At 47.6% G+C, this 16,974-nt stretch overlaps 1 protein-coding gene across 1 annotated transcript; it reads left to right on the top strand.

Moving 5' to 3' along the window:
* The first annotated feature begins 15,468 nt into the window (after positions 1 to 15,468).
* On the top strand, positions 15,469 to 15,831 carry LOC139230367 (histone H4-like). Its single transcript, XM_070862195.1, has one exon. The coding sequence runs from the start codon at positions 15,487 to 15,489 to the stop codon at positions 15,796 to 15,798; it is 312 nt and encodes a 103-aa protein (XP_070718296.1). The 5' UTR covers positions 15,469 to 15,486; the 3' UTR covers positions 15,799 to 15,831.
* The last annotated feature ends 1,143 nt before the right edge of the window (positions 15,832 to 16,974 follow it).

A 16,974-nucleotide genomic window follows, 5' to 3' on the forward strand; every position in this document is an offset into this window, starting at 1 on the left:
CTCCTTCAAAGTGCTCCTTAAAACTTAACTCTTTGACTAAGCTTTTGGTCACCTGCCCTAATTTCTCCTTGTGTGGCTCAGTGTCAATTTTCTTATATCTCATAATACTCCTGTGAAGTGCCTTAGGACAATTCGTTATGTTAAAAGCGCTATATAAATACAGTTGTTGTTGTTGTTATATGTACATAGCACTTCCCCCCAGTCATCAAGATCCATGGCGCAGCCTTGGACAGTGTGGACCACTTCCCATATCTCGAGATCCTCCTATCAACAAGAGCAGGCATCAACGACGAGATCCAACACCGCCTCCAGTGCGCCAGTGCAGCCTTCGGCCGCCTGAGGAAAAGAATGTTTGAAGACCAGGCCCTCAAAACTGTCACCAAGCTCATGGTCTACAGGGCTGTGGTAATATCTGCCGCCTGTATGGCTCAGAAACATGGACCATGTACAGCAGACAACTCAAGTTGCTGGAGAAATATCACCAACGATGTCTCTGCAAGATCCTGCAAATCCCCTGGGAGGACAGACACACCAACGTCAGTGTCCTCATCCAGGCCAACATCCCCAACATTGAAGAACTGACCACACTCGATCAGCTCTGCTGGGCAGGCTGCATGCCAGACATGAGACTCCCAAAGCAAGCGCTCTACTCAGAGCTCTTTTACGGCAAACGAGCCAAAGGTGGGCAGCGGAAATGCTACAAGGACACCCTCAAAGCCTCCCTGATAAAGTGCAACATCCCCACTGACACCTAGGAGTCCCTGGGCCAAGACCGTCCTAAGTGGAGGAAGTACATCCGAGAGGGCGCTGAACACCTCGAGTCTCAATGCCGAGAGCATGCAGAAATCAAGTGAAGGTAGCGGAAAGAGCGTGCGGCAAACCTGTCCCACCCACCCCTTCCCTCAACGACTATCTGTCCCACCTGTGACAGAGTCTGTGGCTCTCGTATTGGACTGTTCAGCCACCAAAGAACTCACTTCAGGAGTGGCAGCAAGTCTTCCTCGATTCCGAGAGACTGCCTATGATGATGATATATGTATACAGGTTTGTATACACTGGAGTCAAGCATCTTTTTCTGATTCATACATTGCTCTTATTCATACATTTTAACTTTTCCTATCCTTTCTGCTCCACCTCATGATCCAAACTTGTTTCACAATTTTGAAATCGCAAAGAAGAATTACATAGAATTTCCAACTTGGAAACAGAACTTTTGACCCAACTGGTCTGTGCCAGTATTTATGCTCCACACAAGCCTCCTCCAACACTACTTCATCTCACCCTATCAGCATATCTTTCTACTCCTTTCTCCCTCATAAGAAAGAAAATAAGAAATAGGAGCAGGAGTAGGCCATTGGGCCCCTCGAGCCTGCTCCGCCATTCAATAAGATCATGGCTGATCTGATCTTGGCCTCAGTTCCACTTCCCTGCCCATTCCCCATAACCCTTGACTCCCTCATCATTCAAAAATCTATCTCCACCTTAAATATATTCAATGACCCAGCCTCCACAACTCTCTCAGGTGCAGAATCCCAAAGATTCACGACGCTCAGAGAGAAGAAATTCCTCCTCATCTCCGGTTTAAATGGGCGACTCCTTATTCTGAAACTATGCCCTTCTAGTTCTAGATTCCCCCACAAAGGGAAACATCTTCTCTGCATCTACCTGGTCAAGCCCCCTCAGAATCTTGTACTTATCCAGCATCCACTTAGAGGCATTTACGTTACTCATCTCAACCACTCCTTGTGTAGGCGAGTTCCACATTCTCACCACTCTCTGGGTAAAGAAGTTTCTCCTGAATTCATAGAAACATAGAAACATAGAAAATAGGTGCAGGAGTAGGCCATTAGGCCCTTCGAGCCTGCACCGCCATTCAACAAGATCATGGCTGATCACCCATCCCAGCACCTCCCCCCCACGCCCTCCGACCCCTCCAGCCGCAAGGACCACATCCAACTCCCTTCCGAACACACCCAATGAACTGGAATCAACAACCCCCCGTGGCAGGGAACCCCACAGGCCAACAACTCCCCGAGTGAAGAATTCTCTCCCAATCCCAGCCCCAAACAACCCACCCCCCATCACAAGAGCGTGCCCCCCCCCCCCCGGCTCCGGACCCACCCAACACCGGGAACACTCCCCCCACACCCAACCCGCCCTGCCCCGTCAGAATCCTTCCCAAATGCCGAACACCCCCGGATGTCGAGCCCCCAGCCCCGGCCACCCCGGAGCCACGCCCCCGCAACGCCAACCACACCACATCCACCAACCGCCATCTGCGCAGTCAACCCGTCCACCCCACTCTGAACACTCCCCGCACCGAGGCACAGAGCCCCCAGGTCCGCCCCTGCAACACACTTCGCCCCCCCCCCCAGACCTCCGCTGCAATGTGGCCCCTCCCGTCCCTCGCCCTGGGTTTCTCCGCCCCCCACCTCCACCACTCTCCCCTCCATCCCCCGCCCCCGTCTCCCCTCATCTTCCCTCTGTACGCAATCAATGAGGAAGGCAAATGGTATGTTGTCCCCCACTGCAAGGGGTTGGAGTACAAGAGTAAGGAAGTCCCGCTACAACCGTATAGGGCCCTGTTGAGACCACACCCGGAGTACCGTGCACAGCCTTGCTCTCCCTATCCAAGGAAGGAAATACTTGCCTCGGAGACGGCACAACGAAGGTTCACAAGATTGACTCCTGGGGTGAGGGCTGCCTTATGATGAGACAGTGTGTAGAATGGGCCTATATGCTCCCGAGTTCAGAATAATGAAATCCTCACTGGTTTTATCAGTGACTGCAATACATTTATGTCCCTTAGTTCTGGCCTCATTAAACATATTAATAATTTGGAATAGAAAAAAATTACGACACAGTGAGGGTTGCAAAGAAGACTGAGTTCAGATACAGATCTAATTGTGTGGCGAAACAGGCTTGAGGGGCTGAATGGCCTCTTCCTGTTCCTATATTCTTGGAGCCAACTTTAGCTGGAGGCCACATAAAAGCTGAGATGCACCATTAGAGGATACAGCAGGGGTTCAATACCCATAGTTGGCTCAATAAAGTAAAGAAAGGCAGGAGATTTGAGGTGAAAGGTGAAACATCTGACAGATGGCCAGGCACGTGTTTCGTATCTTTTCTTGACGACTGTGAGAATTGTTGTAGAAGATATTCATCAGATGTATTCAAGCCTTGGGTGGACTTAGGTGTTCAAGGGTTAAGAGATTGTTCGAGAAAAGATCTGCTTGGCTCAAATGAAGAAGACTAGCTTGTTATTTTTGTTAGGTAAGGGTATTATGGGATACAGAAACAAGGCAGTATATGCAGTTTAGATACAGATCAACCATGATCTAATTGTGTGGCAAAACAGGCTTGAGGGGCTGAATGGCCTCCTGTTCCTGTTCCAATGTTCTTGGAGCCAATGTTAGCTACTCCCTTAGCTAAAGGATAACCTTGGTTAGACCACACTTAGAGTACCGTGTACAGTTCTCGTCGCCATATCATGAAAAGGATAGAGAGGCACTGGAGAGGGTGCAGAGAAGATTGACAACAACAACAACTTGTATTTATATAGCGCCTTTAACATAGTGAAACGTCCTGAGGCGCTTCACAAGAGTATTGTGAGATAAAATATTTGACACCAAGCTGCATAAGTGGAAATTAGGACAGGCGGCCAAAAGCTTGGTCAAAGAGATATGTTTCAAGGAGTGTCTTGAAGGAGGAAAGTGAGGTAGAGAGGCGGAGAGGTTTAGGCAGGAGAATTCCACAGCTTAGAGCCCAGGGAACAGAAGGCTCGGCCACCGATGGTTGAGCGACTATAATCAGGGATGTTCAAGAGGGCAGAATTAGAGGAGCGCAGATATTTCAGGGGGTGGGTGTCGGTGGTTGTGGGGTTAGAGGAGATTACAGAGATAGGAAGGGGTGAGGCCATGGAGCGATTTGAAAATAAGGATGAGAATTTTGAAATCGCGGCATTGCTTAACTGGAAGCCAATGTAGGTCAGCGAGCGCAGGGGTGGTGGGTGATCAGGACTTGGTGCGAGTTAGGACATGGGCAGCCGAGTTTTGGATCACTTCTACTTTACGTAGTGTAGAATGTGGGAGGCCAATCAGGAGTGTGTTGGTGTACTCAAGTCTAGAAGTAACAGAGGCATGAATGAGGGTGGGGACGGGCAAAGTTACGGAGATGGAAATAAGCGGTCTTAATCATGCTGCAGATATGAGATTGAAAGCTAATTTCAGGGTCAAATATTACGACAAGGTTGCAAACAGTCTGGTTTAGCCTCAAACAGAAGTTGGGGAGAGGGACTGAGTCAATGGTTAGGGAACGGGGTTTGTGGGGGGGACCAAAAACAATGACTTCGGTCTTCCCGATATTTAATTGGGGAGAATTTCTGCTCAACCAGAACTGGATGTCGGACAAGTAGTCTGATAATTTAAAGACCCTGGAGGGGTTGAGAGAAGTGGTAGTGAGGTAGAAACATAGAAACATAGAAAATAGGTGCAGGAGTAGGCCATTCGGCCCTTCTAGCCTGCACCGCCATTCAATGAGTTCATGGCTGAACATGCAACTTCAGTACCCCATTCCTGCTTTCTCGCCATACCCCTTGATCCCCCTAGTAGTAAGGACTACATCTAACTCCTTTTTGAATATATTTAGTGAATTGGCCTCAACAACTTTCTGTGGTAGAGAATTCCACAGGTTCACCACTCTCTGGGTGAAGAAGTTTCTCCTCATCTCGGTCCTAAATGGCTTACCCCTTATCCTTAGACTGTGACCCCTAGTTCTGGACTTCCCCAACATTGGGAACATTCTTCCTGCATCTAACCTGTCTAAACCCGTCAGAATTTTAAACGTTTCTATGAGATCCCCTCTCATTCTTCTGAACTCCAGTGAATACAAGCCCAGTTGATCCAGTCTTTCTTGATATGTCAGTCCTGCCATCCCAGGAATCAGTCTGGTGAACCTTTGCTGCACTCCCTCAATAGCAAGAATGTCCTTCCTCAAGTTAGGAGACCAAAACTGTACACAATATTCCAGGTGTGGCCTCACCAAGGCCCTGTACAACTGTAGTAACACCTCCCTGCCCCTGTACTCAAATCCCCTCGCTATGAAGGCCAACATGCCATTTACTTTCTTAACCGCCTGCTGTACCTGCATGCCAACCTTCAATGACTGATGTACCTTGACACCCAGGTCTCATTGCACCTCCCCTTTTCCTAATCTGTCACCATTCAGATAATAGTCTGTCTCTCTGTTTTTACCACCAAAGTGGATAACCTCACATTTATCCACATTATACTTCATCTGCCATGCATTTGCCCACTCTCCTAACCTATCCAAGTCACTCTGCAGCCTCATAGCATCCTTCTCGCAGCTCACACTGCCACCCAACCTAGTGTCATCCGCAAATTTGGAGATACTACATTAAATCTGCTCATCTAAACCATTAATGTACAATGTAAACAGCTGGGGCCCCAGCACAGAACCATGCGGTACCCCACTAGTCACTGCCTGCCATTCTCAAAAGTCCCCATTTACTCCTACTCTTTGCTTCCTGTCTGCCAACCAGTTCTCGATCCACGTCAGCACACTACCCCCAATCCCATGTGCTTTAACTTTGCACATTAATCTCTTGTGTGGGACCTTGTCGAAAGCCTTCTGAAAGTCCAAATACACCACATCAACTGGTTCTCCCTTGTCCACTCTACTGGAAACATCCTCAAAAAATTCCAGAAGATTTGTCAAGCATGATTTCCCTTTCACAAATCCATGCTGACTTGGACCTATCATGTCACCTCTTTCCAAATGCGCTGCTATGACATCCTTAATAATTGATTCCATCATTTTACCCACTACCGATGTCAGGCTGACCGGTCTATAATTTCCTGTTTTCTCTCTCCCTCCTTTTTTAGTTAGAGCTAGATATCATCAGCGTACATGTGGAAACTGATGCTGTGTTTCCGGATGATGTTACCAAGGGGCAACATGTAGATGAGAACTAAGAGGGGCCCAAGTATAGACCCTTGGCAGACACCAGAGGTACCGATGCGGGACTGGGAATAGAAGCCATTGCAGGTGATTCTCTGGTTACAATTCGAGATATAAGAATGGAACCAGGAGAGTGCAGTCCCACTGAGCTGGATGACGGTGGAGAGGTGTTGGAGGAGGACGGAGTGGTCAACCCTGTCAAAGGCTGCAGACAGGTCCAGAAGGACGAGGGGGGATAGTTTACCTTTGTCACAGTCACAAAGGATGTAATTTGTGACTTTGATGAGAGCCGTTTCGGTGCTGTGAGCAGGCGTGGAGACCGGATTAGAGGGACTCAACCATGGAATTGCAGGAGAGATGGGCACGGATTTGGAAGGCGACAACATGGAAGCCAGAAGGAAGTTGGGTGGTCAGCAGTTTGGTGGGAATAGGGTCCAGGGAGCAGGAAGTGAGTCTCATGGACAGGATGAGCTCAGAAAGGTCATGAGGGGAGATTGGATAGAAACTGGAGAAAGATGTGAGGTCAGGGCTACAGCGGGGGGGCTTCTTTCGAGGAATTTTGACCCGGTGAGCTGGGGAAAGAAGGAAAGAGGCAGAGGCGGCTGATCGGATGGTTCCTATCTTAGAGACAAACACGTGCATGAGCTAACCACACTTTCTGTCGGAGGTGAGGGTGGAGACTGGGGAGAAGATGATACCAGAAATACGAGGGCATACATATCAGGAAAGGATGAGCAGGCTGAGTATCCTTTTTTTCTGGAAAAAAGAAAGCTGAGGGGGGGATCTAATAGAGGTATTTAAAATGTAAAATTCTGAAAGGTTTTGATAGAGTGGATACAGAGAGAATGTTTCCACTTGTAGGGAAGAGCATAACTAGAGGGCATCAATATAAGATAGTCATCAAGAAATCTAATAGGGAATTCAGAAGAAACTTCTTCACCCAAAGAGTGCTGAGAATGAGGAACTTGCCCCACAGGGAGTGGTTGAAGCAAATAGTGTAGAAGCATTTAAGGAACGGTTAGATAAGCACATCAGGGAGAAGGGAATAGAGGGTCATTCTGATAGAGTTAGATGAGGAAAGACGGGAGGAGGTTCGAGTGGAGCACAAATGCTGGCATGGACTGGTTGGGCCGAATGGCCTGTTTCTGTGCCATATATAGAGTCACAGAGTCATTACGGCACATAAGGAGCCATTCGACCCATCGAGTCCATGCCGGCTCTCTGTAGAGCAATCCAGGCAGTCCCACTCCCCCATATCCCATGTAACCCTATGACATGGGATTTACATACAATATCAGGAGGCACAATGAGGCCAAGAGTAACAAATGAATCAGTAAAGAGCAGAGTCCCACTCCTGAATAACATTGGTAACACAATTACCAGTAAAATAATAAAAAGAAAGACTTGGATTTATATCGCGCCTTTCACAACCACCGGACATCCCAAAGTGCTTTACAGCCAATGAAGTTCATTTTGAACTGTAGTCACTTTTGTAATGTAGGAAATTTGGCAGCCAATTTGTGCACAGCGATCTCCCACAAACAGCAATGTGATAATGACCAGGTAATCTGTCTTCTTAGTATGTTGATTGAGGGATAAATATTGGTCAGGACACCAGGGATAACTCCCCTGCCTTTCTTTGAAATAGTGCCATGGAATCTTTTACATCCATCTGCAAAGGCAAGCAGGGCCTCGGTTTAATGCCTCATTCAAAAGACGGTACCTTCAAAAATCCAGCAGTCCCTCAGCATTGCACTGGAGTGTCAGCCTAGATTTTTGTGCTCAAGTCTCTGGAGTGGGACTTGAACCCACAACCTTCTGACTCAAAGGCAAGAGTGCGACCCACTGAACCATGGCTGATACCTTCAATGGCTATTACAAAATCATATCGTCAATTATGGATTAACCTGGTACTTTCAGGTTGAAGGATAATTGAAGAACATAAGAACATGAGAAAGGAGCAGGAGTAGACCCTACGGCCCCTCGAGCCTGCTCCGCCATGCAATAAGATCATAGCTGATCATCAACCTCAACCCAACTTTCCCGCCCGATCCCCATATCCCTTGATTCCCCTAGACTCCAAAACTCTATCTATCTCAGCCTTGAATATATTCAGAGACTCAGCATCCACCACCCTCTGGGGCAGAGAATTCCAAAGATTCACAACCCTCTGAGTGAAGAAATGCCTCCTCATCTCTGTCTTAAATGGCCGACCCCTTATCCTGAGACTGTGCCCCCTAGTTCTAGACTCCCCAGCCAGGGGAAAACAACCTCTCAGCATCTATCCTGTCAGTCCCCTTCAGAATCCTGTATGTTTCAATGAGATCACCTCTCATTCTTCTAAACTCCAGAGAGTATAGGCCCATTCTACACAATCTCTCGTCATAAGACAGCCCTCTCATCCCAGGAATCAATCCCAGTGAACATCTGTTGTACCCCCTCCAAATCAAGTATATCCTTCCTTCGGTAAGGAGACCAGGTGTGGTCTCACCAAGGCCCTGTACAATTGTAGCAGGACTTCCTTATTCTTATTCTCCAACCCCCTTGCAATAAAGGATAACATGCCATTTGCCTTCCTTATTGTTCGCTGTTCCTGCAGGCTAGCTTTCTGTTTCTTGCACAAGGACACCCAAATCTGTCTGAATACCAACATTTAAAAGTTGCTCACCGTTTAAAAAATATTCTTATTTTTCTATTCTTCCGACCAAAGTTAGGACCAGAGTCCTCCCTACATTATACTCCATCTGCCACCTTTTGAGAAGGAATTTCTTCTCCCACAGGGTTGTGAATCTGTGGAATTCTCTGCCCAAGGAAGCAGTTGAGGCTAGCTCATTGAATGTATTCCAGTCACAGATAGATAGATTTTTAACCAATAAGGGAATTAAGGGTTACGGGGAGCGGGCGGGTAAGTGGAGCTGAGTCCACGGCCAGATCAGCCATGATCTTGTTGAATGGCGGAGCAGGCTCGAGGGGCTAGATGGCCTACTCCTGTTCCTAATTCTTATGTTCTTATGTTCTTATGTTCTTACTGCCTACTCACTTAGTCTATCTATATCCCTTTGCAGACGCTTTGTGCTCTCCTCACAGCTGACTGTCCCACCTAGCTTTGTATCGTCAGTTAACAGCCTTTGGGCCTGAAATTGGTGCACTCACCACCCCACTGCCGCTGACATTCCTCCTCGGGTTCCGCCCAGTGCCAGTTTCGATCTGGTCTGGTGCGGGCGGGAGGGGAGAGAAGCCGGGAACCGTCCGCTGTCGTCAGCGGGCAGCCGAGTGGCGTAAGTGGACTCCTGCTCGCCGAGATGCCAGATTGGTGCGGGCGGGAGTCCGTGCCAGAACAGGGCTGGACCGCTGCGAGGGGGGGGGGGGGGCTGGTCTGTCCCTGACGGTAGGTATGAAGAGCTGAACAAAAAGGTGAGTAAACATTTTTTTATTTTTTTTCCTTACAGGGCCTTACCTGTACGGGGTTCCCTGAAGGTGTTCCGATGTTTTTTTTATGCTTTCTATTTGCCAAGAGTGAGAGCTCCCGCTGGCTGCCGCCCAGATTGGCAACATAAGTCCCTCATTTGCCGCCCGCCGCCCTTTGAAGGACCTTTTTGATGAAAAACCCGCCCACAGTACCGTCAGGGATCTCGGCGGCCATCGGCGGTCCTTCTCAGGCACTTGGACGGGCGGGGGGCCTTCTCCAAGTTATTTTGAACGTAAGTGCAATGGGAGGATTGTTGGAATGGCTGAGAGAATCACCCATCTTAGGAACAGTGTGAATACAAGAAGGATTGATGGAAACACTATTGTTTTATATTCTGATTTCACTTTCTGATTTCAAAATAATTGGGGAATTCCATCAAAAATATTATGTTCAATTGAAAAGAAAATAAATAACTTGGGATTTCAGAACCTCAGGGATATCTGAAAACGCTTTACAACCAATGACGTGTAGTCACTGTTGTAATGTAGGAAACACAGCCGACAATTTGTGTAGAGAAAGCTCCCACAAACAGCAATGTGATACTGGCCAGATAATCTGTTTTCTAATCTTTTTTTAGTGATGTTGGGTGAGTGATAAATATTGGTCAGGACATTGGGGACAAATCTCTGCTCTCCCTCGAATAGTGCCGTGGGATTGCATCTTCAATTTAGCGTCTCATTCAAAAGGCGGCACCTCCGACAGTGCTGTACTCCCTCAGTACTGCGTTCAAGTCCCTGGATTGTGACGTGAACCCAAACCTTCAAGGATGCTACCAACTGAGCCATGGTGCTTTGAGGTAAAGACACTTGGAAGTAAAAGATATATTGCTATTCCTCCATTATAATCAGATTATGCATAAAGATATGGGTAAGACTGTGACTAATAATGTTTTTATTGTCACAAATTCCATTCGCTAGCCACTCACTCCATCCCTCTCCCCAACTTCTGTCTATGGCTGAACCACACAGTTCGCAACCTGGGTGTCATATTTGACCCTGAAATCAGCTTTCGACCACATATCTGCAGTATAACTAAGACCGCCTATTTCCACCTCCGTAACATCGCCCGTCTCCACCTTTGCCTCAGCTCATCTGTTGCTGAAACCCTCACCCATGCCTTTGTTACCTATACACTTGACTACTCCAACGCATTGCTGGCTGGCCTCCCACATTCTACCCTACGTAAACTAGATGTGATCCAGAACTCGGCTGCCCGTGTGTCCTAACTCGTACCAAGTCCCGCTCATCCATCACCACAGTGCTTGCTGACCAACATTGGCTCCCGGTTAAGTAATTTCAAAATTCTCATCCTTGTTTGCAAATCCCTCCGTGGCCTCACCACTTCCTATCTCTGTAATCTCCTCTAGCCTCACAATCCCCCACGATGTCTGCGCTCCTCTAATTCTGCCCTCTTGGAAATCCCTGATTATAATCGCTCAGCCATCGGCGGCCGTGCCTTCAGTTGCCTGGGCCCCAAGCTCTGGAACTCCCTGCCTAACGTCTCTACCTCGCTTTCTTCCTTCAAGACACTCCTTAAAACCTACCTCTTTGACCAAGCTTTTGGACTCCTGCCCTAATTGGTCCTTAAATGGCTCGGTGTCAAGTGCGTTGTCTTATAATACTCCTGAGAAGTGCCTTGGGATGTTTCACTGTGTTAAAGGTGCTATATAAATGCAATTTGCTGTTGTTGTCTCAGGAATGAGGATACAGTTGGATCCAGTTAAATGTAGTCCTGCTCCCAAATTTCCAATTCAGCCATGACTAGATGAGAGTCATAGTTCACCCAAGGTTACATGCTGATGATTTCAGATTCACTGTTAAGTCAATGTTGCATTTACACTGGAGTTGTTGATCTGAGAATGGTATCTTCTGGTTCAGTTTCCAGACAGGCAGTGCTCAGTTCTGGCTTTGGTGCAAGTACGGCTAATTTAGAAGGGAGATCTGAGTGTGTGTAGATGCAGGCATGGGCAGAACTGCATTCTCAAAAGTAAACAGATTTTGAGAGGGCTAAATCATTGCTCCCAAAACATCTAAATTGAAGTCAGATATGTTTAGAAAAGTAGGCAAAGCATCCAATATAACCCTTGGTACATTACAAACCAGCTTTGACACCACACTGGATTTGCAGTCCATGTGAAATCAAAGTCATTCAAGATTCCCCAGAGTCAGAGTGCGCTTTCCTCTGGAGTCAGGTGCAGCCCTGATTACATTTTTATACATCTTTTGAACGATGCATTAAGCCAAGGTCTAGCCTGCCCTCGCGGGTAAATGTCAAAGGTCCCATGGCATTATTTTGAAGAAGAGCTGGGGCGTTCTCCCAGTGACCACTGGATCAATATTTATTCCCCCAACCAACATCACCAAAGACAGATGATCTGCTCAGTTATTTCATTGCTGTCTGTGTGCAACTTGGCTGCTACATTGCACCAGTGACTACACGTCAAAAGTACTTTGTCGGCGATGAAACCTTTGGGACATCCTAGATGATATATAAATGCAAGGCCTTTCTTTACTCCTGACAGTTTAGCAAAGCGGTTTCAGATAAATTTGTCGGATAAATTCAGTGGTTTAGTATCATGGAGAGAGTTTGGTCCCAGTGTTCGTGCAATTCAATGGAAATTAAATTCATTTTTAATAGTAAATATAATTTGTCCCCAAGAACGACTTGCCTTTCTCCCACGTAATTGAAGGTTACACAGGATATACGGCACAGAAACAGGTCATTCGGCCCAACCAGTCCATGTCGGCGTTTATAATCCACTCGAGCCTCCTCCTGTCTTTCTTCATCTAAATTTATCAGCATATTCCCGTCTCCCTCATATTTTTTGATGAAGGGTCACAGGCCTAAAACTCTGTTTCTCTCCACAGATGCTGCTGCATTTACTGAGATTTCCAACATTTTCTGTTTTTATTTCAGATTCCAGCAGCTGCTGTATTTTGCTTTTGTCCCTTATATGCTTGCCGAACCCACCCTGAAATGCTTCTATATTACCTGTGGTGGTGAGTTCGACATTCTCACCACTCTTTGGGTAAAGAAGCTTTTTCTGAATTCCCTATTGGATTTCTTGGTGACTATCTTATATCGATGGTCTCTAGTTATGCTCTTCGCCACAAGTGGAAACACTCTTTCTGTCATTCATTCATAGGCGGTCCCTCGGAATCGAGGAAGACTTGCTTCCGCTCTTAAAAATGAGTCCTTAGGTGGCTGTACAGTCCAATACGAGAACCACAGTCCCTGTCACAGGTGGGACAGATAGTCGTTGAGGGAAGGGGTGGGTGGGACAGATTTACCGCACGCTCTTTCCGCTGCCTGCGCTTGATTTCAGCATGCTCTCGGCGATGAGACTCGAGGTGCTCGATGCCCTCCCGGATGCACTTCCTCCACTTAGGGTGGTCTTTGGCCGGGGACTCCCAGGTGTCAGTGGGGATGTTGCACTTTTCCAGGGAGACTTTCAGGGTGTCCCTGTAATGTTTCCTCTGTTCGCCTTTGTCTCGTTTGCCGTGAAGGAGTTCCGTGTAGAACGCTTGTTTTGGGAGTCTCGTGTCTGGCATGCGAACGATGTGGCCTGCCCAGCGGAGCTGATCAAGTGTGGTCAGTGCTTCAATGCTGGGATGTTAGCCTGGTCGAGGACGCTAATGTTGGTGCGTCTGTCCTCCCAGGGGATTTGTAGGATCTTGCGGAGGCAGCGTTGGTGGTATTTCTCCAACAACTTGAGGTACCTACTGTACATGGTCCATGTCTCTGAGCCATTCAGGAGGGCGGGTATTACTACAGCCCTGTAGACCATGAGATTGGTGGCAGATTTGAGGGACTGGTCTTCGAACACTCTTTTCCTCAGGTGGTCGAAGGATGCACAGGCGCACTGGAGGTGGTGTTGAATCTAGTCGTTAATGTCTGCTCTTGTTGATAAGAGGCTCCCGAGGTATGGGAAATGGTCCACGTTGTCCAGGGTCACGCCGTGGATCTTGATGAGTGGGGGGGCAGTGCTGTGCGTCGAGGACAGGCTGGTGGAGGACCTTTGTCTTACGGATGTTTAGCGTGAGGCTCATGCTTTCATACGCCTCAGTAAATACGTCATCCAGGACATAGTCGACTCTCTCTATATCCACTCTATGAACACTTTTCATAGTTTTAAAGATCGTTATTAGGTCACCCCTCAACCTTCCTTTTTCAAGAGAAAAGAGATCCAGCCTGTTCATCCTTTCCTGATATGTACAAATGTGCATTTCTGGTATCATCCTTGTAAATCTTCTCTGCATCCTCTCCAGGGCCTCTATATCCTTTTTATAATATGGCGACCAGAACTGTATGCAGTACTCTAAGTCTGATCTAACCAAGATTCGATACAGGTTTAGCATGACTACCCTACTTTTCAATTCTATACCTCTAGAAATAAACCCTAGTGCTTGGTTTGCTTTTTTATGGCCTTGCTAACCTGTGTCACAACTTTTAGTGATTTGTGTATTTGTACTCAGAGATCTCTTTGTTCCTCTCCCCTACCCAGACTCGCACCCTCCAAGTAATAAGTGACCTCCCTATTCTTCCTACCAAAATGTAATACCTCCCATTTATCTGTGTTGAACTTAGTTTGCCAATTATGTGCCCATTCTGCAAGTTTGTTAATGCCCTCCTATAATTTGTTGAAGTCCTCTTCAGTATTGACAATCGCCCCGATCATCATAGGCAGTCCCTCAAAATCGAGGGAGCAAGACTTGCTTCCACTCTAAAAGTGAGTTCTCAGGTGATTGTACAGCCTGATACGGGAATTACAGTCTCTGTCACAGGCGGGACAGACAGTCGTTGCGGGGAAGAGTGGGTGGTTTGTCGCACGCTCCTTCCGCTGCCTGCGCTTGGTTTCTGCATGCTCTCGGCAACGAGACTCGAGGTGCTCAGTGCTCTCCCGGATGCACTTTCTCCACTTAGGGAGGCCTTTGGCCAGGGACTCCCAGGTGTCAGTGGGGATGTTGCATTTTATCAAAGAGTCTTTGAAGGTGTCCTTGAAATGGTTCCTCTGCCCACCTGGGGATCGCTTGCCACGTAGGAGTTCCAAGTAGAGCGCTTGGGAACCTTGTGTTGGGCATGTGGACAATGTGGCCTGCCCAACAGAGCCACCCCAATTTGGTGTCATCTGCCAATTTAGAAATTGTGTTTTTGATTCCAAGCTCTAAATTGTTAATATAAATATTTGAAAGAACTTATGATAGTTCAACGGGAAAATATTTTTTGTTTTAATTCATTCATAAATTGCAGAAGCAACATGTGGGCTTCAAAGGCGCCTGCATGTTTTGCGGCCTGGAGGAATCAATATTCCATGTTTTTATGGGCTGTGCGAGGTTTCAGCCCCTCTTCCATCATTTGAAGGGGCTGCTCCTCGATTTCTGGCTGCAGTTCAGTCCTGCTCTCCTGATCCTTGGGCACCCGGTGCGGGGGGTGGGGGAAGAGGGCAGGTCGGAGGGCCTCCTTGTAGGACTGCTCCTGGGCCTGGCTAAGGCGGCTATCAACCGGTCCAGGCAGCGGACGGTCGAGGGGGTCGTTCCGCCCGACTGCCTGCCTCCATTCCGCGGCTACATTCGCGCCCGGGTGACCCTGGCGATGGAGCAACGTGGTGTCCACCGGTACGCTCGCGGAAGGCCGCGACCGTACCGGTGTACACTGCGTGCTCCATCTTCCGACCGGGGGGACTGGAGTGAGTCCTGACAACCAGGAACAGAATTTAAATTTGATTTGTTAAGGTTGCCTTTATTTGCCGTTTATTTGCGGGTTCTGCTGGTTGTGCTTCTTTGACCAGTGGGCACAGGATTGCATTGTATTATTTAAAAGAGTTGTGAGCGCCAAAGCAGCATGTTTCTCTTTTTTTTGCGTTTTGTTTTGCACCTGCATTCGGATGGACAGATAGGTTCAAATTTGGCGGGCCGAGAGTGAGGAAGTCACGTGATGGACGCGGGCGCGGGTCTTCACCCAGGTCCGCGCATACTGTATAAGACAGGGCGGCGGGCAGGCTGTCTTTGCCTGTCGAGTAGAGCAGCGAGTGCGAGATAATGTCGGGCAGAGGGAAAGGTGGCAAGGGGTTGGGCAAAGGTGGAGCTAAGCGGCACCGCAAAGTGTTGCGGGACAATATTCAGGGCATCACTAAACCGGCTATTCGGCGCCTGGCTCGCCGCGGGGGTGTTAAGCGCATTTCGGGGTTGATTTATGAAGAGGTGCGTGGGGTGCTCAAGGTTTTCTTGGAGAATGTGATCCGGGATTCTGTCACCTACACCGAGCACGCCAAGCGCAAGACTGTGACGGCAATGGACGTGGTGTACGCGCTGAAGCGCCAGGGACGTACCCTGTATGGGTTCGGTGGTTGAAAATAAATTGAAAAGAAACGTGATTTACAAACCCCAAAAGGTTCTTTTAAGAGCCACCCAAAAATATCATTTGAAAGTTGCTTACGACTAATTACGTTGCATTAATCTAAATTAGGCATTTGGATTATCTCATTGTCAGTGGTGTTTAACAGGGCGTTCATTTATTTGATTCATTTTAATTTTCACGAGTTTTCACTATTAATGTTAACAGGCAAAAACCGCTTTGCTAAATTGTCATGCGTAAAGAAATGGTTTGCATTTATATATCGCCTTTCAATGACCCAAGATGTCCCAAAAGCTTCATAGCCGATAAAGTACTTTTGAAATGTAGTCACTGGTGCAATGTAGCAGTCAAGTTGCACACAGCAAGGCTCCACAGAAGCAAGTGCTTTTCTTTCGAGGTATTTATCATTGAATAATCATGCATTATCAGCACCACATCGTCTGCAGCGACAACAAAATATTAAAACAAATAGCAAGAGTTTCTATAGGTATATAAAAAGGAAAAGGGTGGTTAAAGTAAATGTTGGCCCCTTAGAGAACGAGACTGGGGAATTAGTGATGGGGAGCATAGCGATGGCAGAAACTGAACAAATAGTTTGTATCAGTCTTTACAGTAGAGGACACTAACAATATCCCGACAGTGGATAGTCAAGAGACTATAGGGGGGGCGAGGAACTTAACACAATCACTGAGGAGCTGGTACTCAGTAAAATAATGGGACTAAAGGCGGATAAATCCCCTGGACCTGATGGCTTGCATCCTAGGGTCTTAAGAGAAGTAGCAGCAGGGATAGTGGATGCATTGGTTGTAATTTACCAAAATTCCCTGCATTCTGGGGAGGTCCCAGCAGATTAGAAAAATGCAAGTGTAACGCGCCTATTTAAGAAAGGCAGACAATGCATGCTCTTGGCGACGAGACTCGAGGTGCTTTAGCACCCTCCTGGATGTTCTTCCTTCACTTTGGGCAGTCTTGGGCCAGGGATTCCCAGGTGCCGGTGGGGATGTCATACCCCACATCCAGCGACATCAAGAAGTGCAGGTTTACACCTGAGTGCGATCTGATACAATCGGACCAAAGCTTTGACACTAGCGTCAGGATCGAAGGGTCATCGGCCTGAAATGTTAACTTTGTTTCTCTCCACTGATGCTGCATGACCTGCTGAGTATTTCCAG

This window comes from Pristiophorus japonicus, chromosome 19 (genome assembly GCF_044704955.1).
Source record: "Pristiophorus japonicus isolate sPriJap1 chromosome 19, sPriJap1.hap1, whole genome shotgun sequence".
Classification (NCBI taxonomy): domain Eukaryota; kingdom Metazoa; phylum Chordata; class Chondrichthyes; family Pristiophoridae; genus Pristiophorus; species Pristiophorus japonicus.